This window comes from Pongo abelii, chromosome 23, assembly GCF_028885655.2.
Source record: "Pongo abelii isolate AG06213 chromosome 23, NHGRI_mPonAbe1-v2.0_pri, whole genome shotgun sequence".
Taxonomy (NCBI): Eukaryota; Metazoa; Chordata; class Mammalia; order Primates; family Hominidae; genus Pongo; species Pongo abelii.
In genome coordinates, this window is record NC_085929.1 from 47,903,741 (window position 1) to 47,920,603 (window position 16,863).

General features: G+C 52.4%; 1 protein-coding gene across 2 annotated transcripts; it reads right to left on the minus strand.

Moving 5' to 3' along the window:
* Nucleotides 1–242: 242 nt before the first annotated feature.
* Nucleotides 243–16,161, minus strand: TOB2 (transducer of ERBB2, 2). 2 transcript variants are annotated; one of them, XM_009234399.4, is made up of 2 exons: nt 13,719–16,161; nt 243–4,166 (listed from the first exon to the last, which is right to left on the minus strand). In XM_009234399.4, exon 2 carries the CDS (start codon nt 4,101–4,103, stop codon nt 3,069–3,071), a length of 1,035 nt encoding a protein of 344 aa, XP_009232674.1. In that variant the 5' UTR covers nt 4,104–4,166; nt 13,719–16,161; the 3' UTR covers nt 243–3,068.
* Nucleotides 16,162–16,863: the final 702 nt, after the last annotated feature.

Here is a 16,863-nt window from a genome sequence, read left to right on the forward strand (position 1 = left end):
CTTTATGGAACCTGTTTCCAGTGTAGAAAAGCATCTGGGGTAGCAAGCACAATGATGTATCCTGTGTTGATGGGATGGATAGGTGGTCAAGAAGGGGCACGAGGACAGTTAGGTCCATCCGAGGCTGGTCACTGTAAGGAGGACCAATCGTTTCTTGGAGTCTGTAAGGGCTGGGCCACTCCCATTCTCTCCATCCCAAAAGGGACCCCAGAAACCAAGCAAGCCAGGAGCAGGCAGAAGGCTATTATGTATCATGCTTTTAATACAAACTTAAAAAAATCTGGAACAATAGAAACTGTACAGATTTGATCAATCTTTTTGTTTTGTTTTTAAACTAAAATCTCTAAACACACCAATGTCCCATTCCAAAATATTGCACAACATTCTGAATACAAAACCCTTGATTGTATTCCTCCTTCACTAAAGAAAAAAGTTCATGACCCTGCTCCCCGGGCTCCTCTCCAGGCTTGCCTCAATGCCCCCTTCCCATCCCTAGGGAGAAAACTAGAGAATCTATAACTCACTGCATTGAGAAAAAGACATCATTCTGGACTAACAGTTTCCATTCTTCAGAAGATAATCCACCTTTTGATTTGTTCCTGGGAAAGAGGGATAGATAGAGGATGGGGAAAGGGGAGAAAAGGTTTTATTTCTCCTCTTTTTTTTTTTTTAAAGTTTGTTTTTCCTGAAAAAATATGTTTCTCTCATCTTTTTAAGAAAAAATCTTGAAAAGAAAAAAATTATGTTTTTTACGTTAGAAATATACATATATTATATATACCTCTTACATTTTACAAATGTAGCAAATTATTCAATACAAACGGACACCAAAAAATGTAAAAAATAAAAAAAAGTTTTTCTACGAAACCAGGTAAATTAGTGCAGATTTCTGTTTTTGTTTTCTTAAAAAAAATAAAATTGAAGCAAAAATGCCTAGATTTGAGACAAGACAGACTGAACTGGGCCCAAGAGCCCAGCACTGGAGTCATGCTCCTGAACACACATTTTTCTTCGTATTTCAAAAGACACAAAGGGGTTGGTCTCCCCCATCTCCCTACAAGTGAGAAACAAGCCGACCTGGTGTGGGTGGGTGCCTGTGTGTGTGGATGGGAGGGGGGCTAGAAGGGGATGTAAGGCAGCATCCAACCTTTCCCAGAGAGAAGCTATCTGCTGGGCCTGTCACCTGTGTGGGAGCCGAGGATGAGGGAAAGGGTGGCCCAGACTGGGCTGGCCCCTGAGAAGTCTAGGGGAACAGATGGTGCTGGGCTGAGAAGCCAGGACATTGCCTGCCGGGGGAGGTAGAGCTGGTGCCTACTGCAGGGAGAGGAGGCTGGCTGGCAGTGCCGGCCTGGGCTGGACCCACTGCCATAGCAGTTGCCTACTTGGGGGTCCCTGGGTAGGATGGAGTGGGTGGGGTGCCAGGGGCTTTGGTGCTTTCTGGTGATTGGGACCCTGATGCCAAGTGCCCACTTTGCAAAGAAGAAAAAGTTCATGACCCTGCTCCCTTGGCTCCTGTCCATGCTTGCCTGGCCTCCTAGGGTTGGAGGAACAAGCCCTCTCCTGGCAGAGGCAGGAGAGCAAGCGCTCTCCTATGATCCAATACATCAGGCGGGAGCGCTGAGTCCGTCATGACACCACTCCTCGCAGCATCAAGGTCCAGTGGGGTTGGGTCAGGGCAGTGAGAAGGGGTGGCAAGAGGTACCAAGAAGCTCTCAACCAGGCAGGGGCACAAATGCACTCAACACCTCCAAACTAAGAGACCCCAAAGTCTCAATTCCAGGCTCAGGGCTGCCCCCGCACAGACACTAACTCTAAAACCCCACCCTGCCTCCCTGCCCACCCCCAAGGGTGCTCAGGTGAGCAGCTCCCGCTGGGCTAAGGCCAAACAACAGGAGGGCTGAAGTCCAGGGACTTCTCATAGGCATCAAGGGCTTGGGTATTCCCTCTGCCCTTCAGAGCTAACTTATTATTTTTCTGGTCAAAAACAAAAGTGCAGATACTTCCACAGTCTGCAAACCAGTTCCTTCTGCAGTGTTTTCCTCTGGGAGTGTCTTGGGCTCAGCCACAGCAGTGTCACCCCACCACACACACTGCCCTGCAAAAGGACTGCCAATACCCCCAGCCCATTCCCCAGCCTCACATATAAATAAGCACTTGCTGCAACCCGGAATCACATCCAGAAGGGAAGTTTCACATGGCTTGGAATCCTTTAAAAAAGGACAGCAAACCAAACACACAGACACACAGACACACACACACCCATCCCTATCCACAACTTCCAGCCTGGGGAAGAAGGGGCTGCATGAGGGAAAGAAAGGCCATACACATCAATGGCCAGGGCCATGATGATGGTCTGGGCCTAGAGGGAATGGTGGAGTGGGGCCATAGGACAGAGATGAAAGGAGTTTCACTAGACGAAGTGCTAATCTCCCTGTAGTCACAGACATCAGCTCTAGGGGGAAGGTGTCAAGTGGCCAGCCAGCAGCTGTGGCCCAGCCTGAAAGGGAGTGGGGACTGGGGTCAGACCTATTCAGGTGGCAGGGCCCGAGAAGGCCTGCTGAGGTTGGATGGCTTTGAGTGTGAGGATAGCTGGGTGACAGAGGCAGTGACATGGGCCAGCCTCTCCCTGTTCCAGAGAGGGTCAGGCTCCAGCTGCAGCTCTTTCTTCCCTGTGAGCTTGGACACATCAATCCTAAAGTAGGAGTGTGAAGGAGGAAGGGAGGAGCAGGGAGCAGCAGTTCACATCTGGACCATTCTTAGCACAGGAAGCCACTCATTAAAGATGTTATATAGAAAACTACACGTAAGAAAAAAAAAAAGAAAAATATAAAACCCAAACCAACCAAATAAATCACAGGCCGGTGGGCGAGCGGTAAGGGGTGAGTGAAACACGCTTGGGTGCTTTGCAGGGCCCTCCCATTCCGTGCCTGGGCTGGATCTTTTTTCTAGAAGTAAGAGTGAGAAGATTGAAAATCTTTTTGTACATTTTTCTTTTCCTCTTTTTTTTGGCCTTTCCTTTCTCTTTTCTGTGGTCTTGGGTGCTTCTGGCCCCACGGGCAGGTAGATGGTCAGTTGGCCAGCACCACGGGCTGGAATGGCTGGCTGGGATACTGCATGGTGTTCAGGTTGTAGCTGAGGCCTTCCACAAAGGGTGTCTTCTCCAGGAAGAGGCTGTTGGCACCACCTCCAAATACCTGGGCCATGTCAAAGCTGCTGCTGTTGCAGGTGCCAGCCCCACTGCCTCCAAACGGGCCTGGGGTGCCACTGCCCTGGCCATCGGCCGCATCAAAGAAGAGGCTGGGTGAGCCACCACCGTTGTACACGAACTCCTTGGCATTGGGTGAGAGCTGGGACTGAGGGGCCGGGTTGGCCGTGATGAAGTTCAGTGAATGCATAGACAGAGAGAGGCTCTTATGCTTCAGCAGGCTGTTGGTGGGTGAGCGGGCCATGCGAGGCTGCTGTGGTGGCTGCTGGCCACCCGCCCCACTGCTAGCTACACCCCCACCACTTGCTGCCCCACCCCCCTTCTTCATCTTAGTGGAGCCAAATTTGGTGGCAGCGAAGGAGGCGGTGGTGAAGGTGATGGGCTGAGCGGAGCGGGGAATGAAGGTAGGGCTGGGTGACTGGCCAAAGGATGGTGATGGGGAGTTGGACAGGGAGCTGTCCTGGCTGCCAATGGGCACGAACACCTGGGCATCAGGGTTAAAGCTGCTCTTGATCTCCTTGTCCAGCTCTGGGGCACCGCAGCCCTCACTGTCATCCAGGTACAGCACTTTCACAGCTCCCTTCTCACCAATCTGGTAGGACACCTCAAAGGGATCAATCCAGACACTCAGCTCCTCAGGCACATTGGCCCGCACATCTTCCACCGCCAGGCCACTCCGCTTGGCGGCCAGCTCCACCACAGGGTCCACCATCTCCCCAATGTGAACACAGCGGAAGCCAGAGCCTTTCAGTGGCTTCTCAGGGTACCAGTGGCCTTCATATTTCTTTTTCAAAAGCCGCTCTAGCTCCTCCCCAAACAGGTCTGCCCGGCGCCGGGGCAGCTTGTTGTACAAGTAGGAGATGATGAAGTTCAGGGCCACTTTGATCTCTAGCTGCATGGTCCTTTCCTAGGCAGAGAATCAGCACAAGGGCACGTGTACAGCCTTGGGCTCCAGACGGCTCTGGGAAATGAGAGGCACCGTGAGAAAATATGCAGAAAGCTGGTGGTGACCAACAGCTAGGGATAGACAGAAAAGCACCAACTTTGGATCACACAGAACCAGGAGCCTATTTCTGCCCCACCAGTGGCTAATGTCTAACTGTGGGCCCTAGTTTCCTCATTAGTAACATGACGCCATCATGAAGTTAAGTTAGTTCAAGGATATAAACTGCCTCACAATGTACCTGGCAATTAAAAGGTAATTGATAAAGTTAGCTACTATTGGCCAGGCGCGGTGGCTCGCGCCTGTAAGCCCAGCACTTTGGGAGGCTGAGGCAGGTAGATCACGAGGTCAAGAAAATCAAGACCATCCTGGCCAACATGGTGAAGCCCCATCTCTACTAAAAATACAAAAATTAGCTGGGCATAGTGGCACATGCCTGTAGTCCCAGCTACCTGGGAGACTGAGGCAGGAGAATTGCTTCAACCCAGGAGGCAGACGTTGCAGTGAGCCGAGATCACGCCACTGCACTCCAGCATGGCAACAGAGCGAGACTCCATCTCAAAAAAAAAAAAAAAAAAGCTACTATTTTAAAGTAATTCTAAAGAAATAGGGAAGCTGTGTTTTCCACCATCTTGAGAATTCAGGTCACTGTATGAATAACACTAAAAAAATCAAGTCCCTAAATCAGGTGAAGAAGAGAAGGCTCTTGCTGTCTCTGCAATATCTTGGTGAAGTCGTGCCCCCAGACTGTCACAGACTAAGATATAAGTTTAAAATATTTGGTTGTCCTCCTTAAATGAAAAGGGATACAGGTCACTGAGCAGGAAAGAGCACTGCCAATTCTTCACTGGGGGCCTGGACTCCAGTCACATCCATCTGTCATCATGGGCCCCATGGGTGTGTATGCTGTCTGGTTCAGTCCGGGTTTGCAGAACTGATTTAAGAACTCCGGCCGGGTGCGGTGGCTCATGCCTGTAATCCCAGCACTTTGGGAGGCTGAGACAGGCGGATCACCTGAGGTCAGGAGTTCGAGACCAGCCTGACCAACATGGAGAAACACTGTCTCTACTAAAAATACAAAAAATTAGCTGAGCATGGTGGTGCATGCCTGTAATCCTAGCTACTCGGGAGGCTGAGGTAGGAGAATCGCTTGAACCCAGGAGGCGGAGGTTGTGGTGAGCCGAGATCGCGCCATTGTACTCCAGCCTGGGCGACAAGAGCGAGCGAAACTCCGTCTCAAAAAAAAAAAAAAAAAAAGGAATAAGACAAGAGCGTGAGCCCCAGGAAAAAGGCAAGACCTGTCACAATCAGAGATGTGGACCAACAAGGGAACTGCTGACTGGGGGCTGCCACAAGGAAGCAGAGAAAAGGAGAGGGAATCTGTGTAGTTTCTGGTGAGAGTGTAAGTGATGCGGGTGGCAGAGGAAAGAAATTTTCCATCACCCTGCAGCCTCCAGTAGGGACCCGTCATCACTCAGTCTCCCAGGGACTGTCTGACCACCTGTCCTCGGCAGCAGATCAGATTTATCAAGTGTTTTGAGATCCCTGGAGAGAAGACAGCCCAAGATAAACACCAGATTGTTATTTTGGGATTCTCTCACAGCCAGATCCCACTGAGGTCAAAAAGGTTTATTCCCTTGGCCTGGGCCAGCCTCATGTCTCAGGAAGATGATCTGTGAGGTCCTGAGAGCCAGTGATCCTAATCTCATTTTCTCCAAAAGGGCAGCTCCGGGGCTCATGCTGGGAGAGAAACTGAACTGAAAGAGCCATCTCTGAGGGGAGGCAGGGCAAGAACATGTTCCTAGCCAGACCTCTGGGCAAGGCTGTGCTGCTGAGCTAAGCACAGAGACATGGCTGCTCCATGAACTGTCAAGGGCATCTTCTGTCCTGTGAAAGACTCGGGGCTGGATTTTGATTCAAAACCTTTCTGGATCCAGCTTGAAGTATCCAGGTGCTAATTTCAGGCTTGGGGATTTTGAGTTTTCTAAACACCCGCCCCAACACATTTCCCTGTAATTCTCAGGCCTGGGCCCATGGCTCTTAAGGGACATCTAATTTATTTAATTTAATTTAATTTTATGTATGTATGTATTTATGTAGAGACTGAGTCTCGTTCTATTGCCCAGGCTGGACTGCAGTGGCGCGATCTTGGCTCACTGCAACCTCCACCTCCCAGGTTCAAGTGATTCTCGTGCCTCGGCCTCCTGAATGGCTGGAACTATAGGCGCCCGCCACCACGCCTGGCTAGTTTTTGTATTTTTAGTGGAGATGGGGTTTCACCATGTTGGCCAGGCTAGTCTCAAACTCCCAACCTAAAGTGATCCGCCTGCCTTGGCCTCCCAAAGTGCTGGGATTACAGGCATGAGCCAACACACACGGAATTAAGGGGCATTTTTGGGACTAAATCCTCAGAAAAAGATTTCTGGGGTGAATGTATCAGAGAAGACTCACTGGGTCAATCTGGAGCAGCATGACAGTGGCTAAATCTAGTTAACTCTCATTTCAGTTCTTGAGGAACATAGAAGGTCACGTGGGAGTCAGCAGAGGTGCCACAACTATGCCTCACCCAAACCCTCCACAAGAACACTCAGGACTCAGAATACCCTGGTTTCCCTCTTTTCCCAGCCTCCAACACAGACTTCATCTCTAAGTTTCTTCAAATGTCTATTTTTTTTTCTTTTTTTTTTTTTTGAGATGGAGTCTCGCTCTGTCGCCCAGGCTGGAGTGCAATGGCACGGTTTTGGCTCACTGCAACCTCTGCCTCCCCGGTTCAAGCGATTCTCCTGCCTCAGCCTCCCAAGTAGCTGGGATTACAGGCATGCACCACCACGCCTGGCTAATTTTTTTTTTTCAGTAGAGACGGGGTTTCCCCATGTTGGCCAGGATGGTCTCGAACTGCTGACTTCGTGATCCGCCCGCCTTGGCCTCCCAAAGTGCTGGGATTACAGGCGTGAGCCACCGCGCCTGGCCTCTTTTTCTTTTTTTGTGACAGGGTCTCACTCTGCCACCCAGGCTAGGGTGCAGTGGCAGGATCACAGCTCACTGCAGCCTCCACCTCCCTGGGCTCAGGTGATCCCACTTCAGCCTCCAAGTAGCTGGGACTACAGGCATGCACCACCACACCCGGCTTTTTTTTTTTTGAGATGAAGTCTCACTCTGTCACCCAGGCTAGAGTGCAGTGGCGTGATCTCGACTCACTGCAAGCTCTGCCTCCTGCGTTCAAACAATTCTCCCACCTTAGCCTCCAAGTAGCTGGGACTACAGGCATGCACCACGACACCCGGCTTTTTTTTTTTTTTTGAGATGAAGTCTCACTCTGTCACCCAGGCTGGAGGGCAGTGGCGTGATCTCGACTCACTGCAATCTCTGCCTCCTGCGTTCAAACAATTCCCCCACCTCAGCCTACTGAGTAGCTGGGATTACAGGCATGCACCACCACACCCGGCTAATTTTTGTATTTTTAGTACACACGGGGTTTCATCACGTTGGCGAGGCTGCTCTTGAACTCCTGGCCTCAAGTGATCCACCTGCTTCAGCCTCCCAAAGTGGTAGGATTACAGGCCTGTGCCACCATGTCCAGCCTCTTTTTTTGTATTTTTATGTAGAGATGGGGTTTTGCCATGTCACCCAGGCTGTTCTTGAACTCCTACACTCAAGTGATCCACGTGCCTCAGCCTCAAATGTCTATTAATCATCAATACAGACCAATTTCAGGGCTTTTTTGGGTATAAAAAATAAGAATAGTAGAGGCCGGGGCATGGTGGCTCACGCCTGTAATTCCAGCACTTTGGGAGGCCGTGGCGGGTGGATCACGAGGTCAGGAGATCGAGACCATCCTGGCTAACACGGTGAAACCCCATCTCTATAAAAATACAAAAATTATCCAGGCGTGGTGGCATGCAGCTGTAGTCCCAGCTACTCGGGAGGCTGAGGCAGGAGAATCGCTTGAACCCAGGAGGCGGAGGTTGCAGTGAGCTGAGATCGTGCCATTGCACTCCAGCCTGGGTGACAGAGCAAGACTCTACCTCAAAAAAAAAAAAAAAAAAAAAGAAGTAAGAACAGTAGAAAGAATAAAGGGCTTTCTGTTTATGAGGATCAGGCTCACCAGCAGATACAAAACTACCCATCAGAACCATGAGCCTTCTCTCAGGACAGAGGTCTGAAGGGCCACATGGTCCATAGAGGTGTCCAACAAGGAGCAGACTAAAAAGTTGTGAAGAGCCAGGTGTGGTGGCTCACACCTGTAATCCCAGCACTTAGGGAGGCCGAGGCAGGTGGATCACTTGAGGCCAGGAATTCAAGACCAGCCTGGCCAACGTGGTGAAACCCCATCTCTACTAAAAACACAAAAATTAGCCGGGCATGGTGGCTCATGCCTGTAATCCCAGCACTTTGCGAGGCTGAGGCGGGCGGATCACAAGGTCAGGAGTTCAAGACCAGCCTGACCAACATGGTGAAACCCCGTCTGTACTAAAAATAAAAAATTAGCCGGGTGTGGTGGCACACGCCTGTAACCTCAGCTACTCAGGAGGCTGAGGCAGGAGAATTGCTTGAACCCGGGAGGCGGAGGTTGCAGTGAGCCAAGATCACGCCACTGCACTCCAGCCTGGGCAACAGAGTGATTTTTCTCAAAAAAAAAAAAAAAAAACCCACAAAAATTAGCCCGGCATGATTCCAAGTGCCTATAATCCCACTACTCCGGAGGCTGAGGCAAGAGAATCGCTTGAACCTGGGAGGCAGAGGTTGCAGTAAGCCAAGATCATGCCACTGCACTCCAGTCTGAACGACAAAGTGAGAGAAATTCTGCCTCAAAAAAAAAAAAGAAAAAAAAGTTGTGAGGAAAGTTGATACTGGTTCCCTAGAATGGAACCTGTTGTTAAAGACAGTGTTTCCAAAGTATTTTTGAAATCTAAAACAGACTGAAGTCAACATATGATATTTCTCCCAAGGTGCATATGGCCTCTTAAAATGCACCTCTTGGTATTTTCACTGAGAGCAAAGGGCTTCTACACCTTTCTAGGCCTCCTCAAACCTGGCTGCATAAATGCCTTCCAAGTTAACTACTCCTGAACAGTTCGGCCTCAAAATGAGAGCATTTTAAATGCAGGCCAAAGTCATTGGGAAATAAGCCTCCCACCCCAAAATACAATAGAACCACTGTCATCAGCCCTGCCTAGCTAACCATTTTCTGCAGCATAAGCAACTAAAGCTGCACACCAATTTATACCTCAGTGATGTTGCCGCACAAATAAGGAAGCATATAATGCCACCTTTGCCTCTTTAATTAGAGAACAGGCTGGACCAGATGGCTGTGGGGTGGAACCTTACAAAAATGACGGACAACCAGAATGAGATTTTCTGCTCTATCAGCTCAGGCTCTAATTTTGACTGCAAGAAGCTTATGGGGCAGAGGATTAAAGCACTGGTGCTGGCTTGTCTTTAGCTAAAGATAGGAGTGGCCATTCAGAGGAGTTTGTTCATTTTTTAAAAAGCTATGAACAAATTCTAGAGCTTATATATAAAATATTTATGGAAGTATGGTAAGATTAGAAAGCTTAGAAATAACTACCTGTCAATAAAGGGAACAAGTAAAGGGATTCGCTTAAGTGGCTGCACAGGACACTAAGATCTTTTCTAACCCCAGTGTAGGCACAAACGGCCAAAAAGGGAGCAAGAAGAATAAAAATGGTGAGGTGTTTAACAACAGCAAAATCTCCCTTTTGCCAACCTATTAAAAAGGGCAAATATGAGGCAAAATTCTGTCCAATTTCACTAAGAATCTTATCCTCACTTGTTTACTTCCAGCAGCAAAGTTAAACCTGGATTCTGATCCCCTGTGCTGACTTCGGGTTTTTGTTTTTTTTTTAATAATTTAGAAATGTTTATTCAGCTTCACAACTTGTTAGTAATATCAAGTACTTTTTGTTTTGTTTTGTTTTGAGATGGAGTCTTGCTCTGTCCCCCAGTCTGGAGTGCAGTGGTACAATCTCGGCTCACTGCAAGCTCGGCCTCCCGGGTTCAAGCGATTCTCCTGCCTCAGCCTCATGAGTAGCTGGGATTACAGGCGCCCACCACCACGCCCAGCTAAATATTTTTTGTGTTTTTAGTAGAGATGGGGTTTCACCATGTTGGCCAGACTTGTCTTGAACTCCTGACCTTGTGATCCACCCACCTCGGCCTCCCAAGGTGCTGGGATTACAGGCGTGAGCCACCGCGCCTGGTCTGCTGACTTGTGTTTTAAAGAGCAAGTGCCTAGGAGAAAGACGACGGGGGAAGAAGTGGGGCGTGAAGCTCAAAAGAAGCCTCAGTCAGTGCAGATTCCAGAGAGAACTGATAAAAATGTGAGGAAGGTGTGTGTGTGTGTGCACGCCCGCCCATGTGTCTGCCTGCTCTAATGTCAGAAACGAAGGTTTTTTTTCCCCCCCTCGAGACAGAGTGTGTGTGTGTGTGTGTGTGTGTGTATGCCCGCCCATGTGTCTGCCTGCTGTAATGTCAGAAACGAAGGAAGATTCTTTTTCCCCCCTCGAGACAGTCTTGCTCTATAGCCCAGAGCTGGAGTGCAATGGCGCCATCTTGGCTCACTGCAACCTCCGCCTCCCAGGTTCAACCAATTCTTCCGCCTCAGCCTCCCGACTAGCTGGGATTATAGGCATGCGGGACCATGCCGGGCTAATTTTTGTATTTTTAGTAGAGACGGGGCTTCACCATGTTGGCCAAGCTGGTCTCGAACTCTTGACCTCGTGATCCGCTCGCCTCCGCCTCCCAAAGTGTTGGGATTACAGGTGTGAGCTACTGTCTAGCCAGAAGATTTTTTTTTTTTTTTTTTTTTTTTTTTTTTTTTTTTTGAGACGGAGTTTCGGTCTTGTTGCCCAGGCTGGAGTGCAATGGCGCGATCTCGGCTCACCGCAACCTCCGCCTCCCAGGTTCAAGCAATTCTCCTGCCTCAGCCTCCCGAGTAACTGGGATTACAGGAATGCGCCACCACGCCCGGCTAATTTTGTATTTTTAGTAGAGACGGGGTTTCTCCAAGTTGGTCAGGCTAGTCTCGAACTCCCGACCTCAGGTGATCCGCTGCCCGCCTCAGCCTCCCAAAGTGCTGGGATTACAGGCGTGAGCCACCGCACCCGGCCGGAAGGTTTTTTAGAAAGAAAATTCTGTTTCAAAGAGGAAAAGGAGGGATAATGGTGATGGAATCCACTGAGCCCCAAACCCAAAAAGATACTCAGACACCTCTAAGCCTTAAATGTGCAAACCGTCCTACAATGACGGACTACAGGACTCAACTGAGTGTGGAGGGGCCAGCAGGTGTCACAGACCGGGTGGATGCGAGTGCCCTGCCGCTGTCCAGGGAGTGAGAGCCAAACGCAGGCAGCTCCTCTCCTTGGTGAGACACGGGATCCGCCCCAACTCGCTGGTCCCAGAGGCAGCGGCCCAGACGGTAGGGTGTGGATTGAAAGGCTTCCAGGACTGGTGCTGACTGACTGCACCACCGCGCCCAGTCTCTCATCATCTCCCACTAGACACAGACCGGTCAACCTTAAGTCTGACAACAAGGCCCCTTTCGGCTAAGAAGACTCTTTCTAGGGCACTCCATGTTCCTCAGGAGCCAGGAAAACTCGACTCAACCCAAACGTAGGCGGAGAGGCGGGAGGTGAAGGCCCGCTCTGCACTCTGGGAATTGTAGTCCTCAAACGCCTCCGGACCAGGCGACAGCAAGTGACCTACTTTCCCTGCACACTACACTTCCCTGAGCACTTTGCGAAGGCCCAACTGGCCGCAATACGCATGCCCGGTAAGGGGAGCCGACCGAGGGTCGAAGAGCCCAGGAAAAGTTTCCGATGCACATGCGCGCTGAGGAGGGTCGGCGCCCCCCTCCCATCGCCTAATACATTTCTTGCAGATTCTACCCAAAAGGCCTACTCCCCGTATTGTATGGCCCCACCACATCCTCTAGGCTTTACGAGAGCCTAACTTTCCCACCTTTCCCTTCATCGCCTCCCATTACTGTTGAAACTAGGATCTGCTTCTAATGAGTTTTTTCTGGGTGAAGGGGGTGGGCTGGCTTAGATAAGGTCACGACCCCCTTCCCTCCACCCAATCTGAATTCCAGGGCCTGGGCGGTCCGTGTGGGGTTGCTGGATGGACGGTGGATTCAAAGGGAAACGGATCTTTTTCACTTAATGCCTAGCGGACTCGGCTCCAGCACCCCAACAGCCAGGAAAGGAAAGGCAGGAATCAAACCCAGTTCTCCCGTCCTCTCGGCCAAAGAAATTTCCAGTCAAGCTGTGGGGAGGCGCCAGGCCAAGGCCAGCAGGGCCTAAGCCTCACCCCATTTCTAATCCAAGACTGAGTAACCAGATCCGGGAGAGGGAAATAGGAAAAGGTTCCCAGGCAGAGAAGAAAAAAACTGTACACCTGAGCATCTCCTCATACTAAAATTCTGTGTGTCTCCTCCCATTGCAAGGTCTGCTTTACAACCAGACTTACCAGATCCTCGGCAAGCTCCCCTGCTGGGTGTTAAACCTCCTTAATCCTTCCTCCCACACAAGCTTCTTTCCCCCTATGCTTCACGGAGGGATGGGGGTAGAAGCACAAGAAAACAATAGGATTGTTTTTCTGCCGGAAAATCAGAGATGAAGGACCCATTCCCAGGGTACGGTGGGTAAGGAAAAAAAGACCGTTTAGATACAGAGTAGCACCAGAGACGGGCCTCCACCGCTCCCCAAGCTGAAGCTTGCTGTGCGGGGTTCTGGTTTCTCCTGGGGGAAGGAGAGGGCCTGCCGGCTGTGCCTCCTCTCTGCACCCTCTTTCCCCTCCCAGATTTCTGGTGGTCGAGGGCACAGTTCATCCTCCGGACAGGAGGGGAAGGAGTTTGGGGGTAGGGCCCCACCTCGCAGGCACCTTACCAAGATAAGCAGAATCCACTCACTGGCACTGCTCTAAGGATACTTTTTTCTGCCCAATTTTCCATTAAAACACTGAAGAGTATAAAGAGCTCAAGCCGAAACGGTGAACTCTGGCTCAGTGACCCAAGGACAATCTCCACTGACCTGTCCCGTCGCCAAAGGGGGTGTCCAACCTCCACCCTTCAGGCTCCAGAGAGCCAGAAATAGAGCCTATTAACAATTACCACCCCCTTCCCTGCACACGGGAAAAGAAGCAGAAAAACAAGGCCTGGATCCCCTTCCTTCCTCGGATTTATTTAACGGTGGGGGGAGTTATGTTTCTTTGGAGAACAAGGAAGATCTAGCGAGTAGCTGGGATATAAAGAACTGGGGGAGGCGGGGAAGGGAGGAAATGCACCCCACCCAGGAGAGGGCCACTCTTGGAACTGGGAGAAAAGGGAGCTCTTGGGCACCCCAGGAGCACAGATGGCGTGAGAAGAGGAGCAGGGGAAAGTGGGGTCTGGAGGGAAGCTGGATGGGGAAAGAAAATGCAGGCCAGGCGGGGAGGGAGCGGCAGCAACGTGGAGAGTCCAGCAAAGCGGGAGTGGGGCGGGGTGGGAGAGGTAGTGCGGACGGCTGGTTCTCGGGGCGGGCCCCCCTCCCGCACACCCCCCAACTCACTCACTCGGGTCTCCGCGGCGGCGGGGCACTCTGCCGGCCGCGGGGCGGCTTCTCCCTCCAGGGTGGTCCTGAGCGCGGGGCGGAGGTCGCTCTCCCTTCCTTCCCAGGCGTCGCCGGGCCAAGGACCGAAGTCCTTTTCGTCGTTGAGGGTTGGGGGACGAAGCAGGGGGCTACGGACTATGACTCTCAATAATTTCTTTCAGCTCTTAGGAGGTCGGGCTCGGCGGCTGGGGGCCGGAGGGCGGGAGGGCGGACTAGCGGCGACGACGCGGGGACGGCGGATCGGAGGGTGGTTCGTGTCGCGGAACGGAAGACGGCATGGGCTGTCACCAGCAGGCGGTCCTGCCCTCCTGGCCCCGCGTCGCCCGAGCCACTGGCTTGCCTCCGCCAACAACCCGCACCTTCCCGCACCCCGGCCCGAAGTGAGCAAAGTCAATGAAAAGTTTCACCCTTAGCAACCCTGCGCACGGATCCGGCTTCCCCACCCCTGCGTGATGCGTCCCTCCGCCCTGCAGGGGCGGGGCCGGAGCCCGGCCGGGACTACTTCCCAGCCAGCCCCGCGCCTCAGCTCGCTGGTATCTCGCGGAGCAGCTCCCAGGCCTTTCTATGCTCGCCGGTCCTGCGTCCGGCTCCCCGTCTTCCCCTCCCTGTCACAGCGCCGCGCCGCACTCCTTTCCTTCATTCCCATACCACTCTGAGCTTGTGCGCGTCGTGTGAGGTGTTCTTCCAGGGGCACTCCGTGAGGGCCTGGGACCACCTGGGGCCGGGTTGCTCACGGGCCGGGCACAGTGCACTCTCCCTTTAGTTGTGTTTGGGGGACGAGTATCGCGGGGGAGGGGAGGGCGTCACCTTGCCCGCCGGAAACCCCCCGCTGAGTGGTCCGCCCTGCACCTGCCTCGGAGCCCATGGTTCAGACGTTTGCCCGAGCCGTTTCCCGGGGCCTTCCCTCCAGCTCCGAGCGTCTGGCCGTGTCCGCGGCGATAGCATCGCCCCGTTACGGCCTCTGCGGGAGGGGGAGCTGAGGGGACGACGCGGGCTCTGGAAACGTTTCGGACCCGTTTCGGGTAGGCATGAGTCTTCCGAGCGCCTTGTGCTTCCTCGGGGGACTCAACATCGAAAGAAAGGCGAAGGAGACTCTGGGGCCTGGGCCACGCTGTGCGGGAGTAAGAGGAGCCGAGGACGAGGCCGACGGCCGTGATACGAGCCGAGAGCCACAAAGGACCTTCCCCTCACCGCCTCTGGCGCTCCTTGCAGCCTGGAGGGCCGGCTCCGGCTCTGCGCAGGCGCGCGGGCGCAGGCCCGCTCCCAACTCGTTTGCCCTTTCTGGCCAGCGACCCCAGTGTGGTGCACGCGGGAGAGCCACATTTGTTCTAGTCACAGTCCCACCGGCGTGGGGTGGCCCCTGACCGTGCAACGGGCGCAAGGCTGGCACCCACTACGGCCCCTCGGGCGGCGGAGCGAGGCTCCGCGAACCCGGGACTGGGCGCGCCAGGCCCGCGCGCTGAGGCCCCCTCCCCCGGCTCTGGCCACGCGGGCTGCTCTGCCTCTTTGTGAGTGTGCGGGACACAGAGCCAGGGATAGGGAGGGCCGTGTTCTGCGGTCACAGGCAGACAGGAGTGCTGGAAGATGCAGTCTGGAGTCCCCGGGGGACTGAGTGAGGTCTTCTCCCCGGTCCCTCCTTAGATCGCCCATTTCCCAGTTCTCCCCTCCCGCCCACACCTTTTTTGTCATTCCAAACGGTTCCGGCCCAGCAGCAGCTGCCAACCCCACGTTGGGTGGCGAGATCCGAAAGTTTCCAGCTACGAACAGTTTGCTTTTTTTTTCCTTGATCGCTTTTTTTTGGCAAGGGCGGAGAGCACCAGTAGCGTGGGGGTTTAAATGCTCTTTCCCTGAATGCAACAGAGAAATGCCGGGCTGGAGGGCAAACTCCACCGGGACAGGGAGGCGGGAGATAGCCTGAGCGCCCCCCCATCCCCCACACTCTGAGCGCCGCAACCCCGGGGGCACCTCCAGGGACTACTTGCCTTGTGCGTCAGCGAGTGACAGCGTCACACACACGCCCCCTCCCGCACAGCCCCGCTGCACCCTCCCTTTCCTCCTCCACTCCCCTCCCCTCCCCTTCTTTCTTTTCCCCTAGCTCTTCCCACCGGGCAGAGAGGCTCAGCCGACCCACAAGCTCGCAGAGCACTGAAAGCTAAAAATATAGCCGGCGTGTTAGCAACAGCCTTCCCATTGGTCGGGGGAAAGGGAGAAGCGGTGTCTGATTGGGTTTAGGATCCAGCCGCTAAGACTGGGCCCTTGGGAGTGTGCGTTTGCGCCAGCGGGCACGGCAAGGGATGCTGGTATTGGTAGTCATTGATTAAGGCAGCCATGGAAATAGGTGGGTTTACATCCCAGTTCGGCTGCCTACTGTGTGATCTTGATTTAATGCAGTAAAACGCTTGACATCACCAAACCTCAGTTTCCTCATCTATAAAATGGAGCTCGTGTCGGGGATTAAATATGATGCTGTATGTAAAGCCTGGCTCAAATCGTTGCTATTCTTAATTTAAAGATTAGTGTTTGGGCCAAATTGCCTCTGCATATCCTGTGCTGAGTATGGTGTGCACTCTCCAATGTGAAACTTCTGACAATGGTAAAGGTGAAGGTGAGCTGAAGCGGCATCTTAGGAGGAACAGCTGGAGTACATATAAGCAGTTAAAGGGTAGACGTCTTCTACCATTCCGGACAGGCTGAGGGAGGGCGGACTGAATCCTTAGAAGGAAGGCCATGAATTTCTGCGTGTTTGTGCGTTTAATAGAATCTCTTCTGCAACGCTGGAAAGACATCAGCCCTGAGCAGCATCATTAGAATGAAATGAGAAATCCAGCCTCCTTGGTGGGAGCTCTGGGTAAAAGGTTAGCATATAAGTAGGAAAAGATAAAATCGAGGGGAAAAAACGTAACCACCCTTCTCAACTGCTGATGTCTCCATTTATCATGTGGTGAGGAAGAAGTTTTTTTTTTTCCTTCCCAGTGTGTGATTACATCTTGCCAGGGCTTAATTGTGAGCTGAATGCTTACTCAGGCATTCCAGATTCCCCTCCCATTTTGAATAATCATATGTTGAAAGGCATGCACCGTGCTTGCAAAATGGTGAGCTCCATGAGC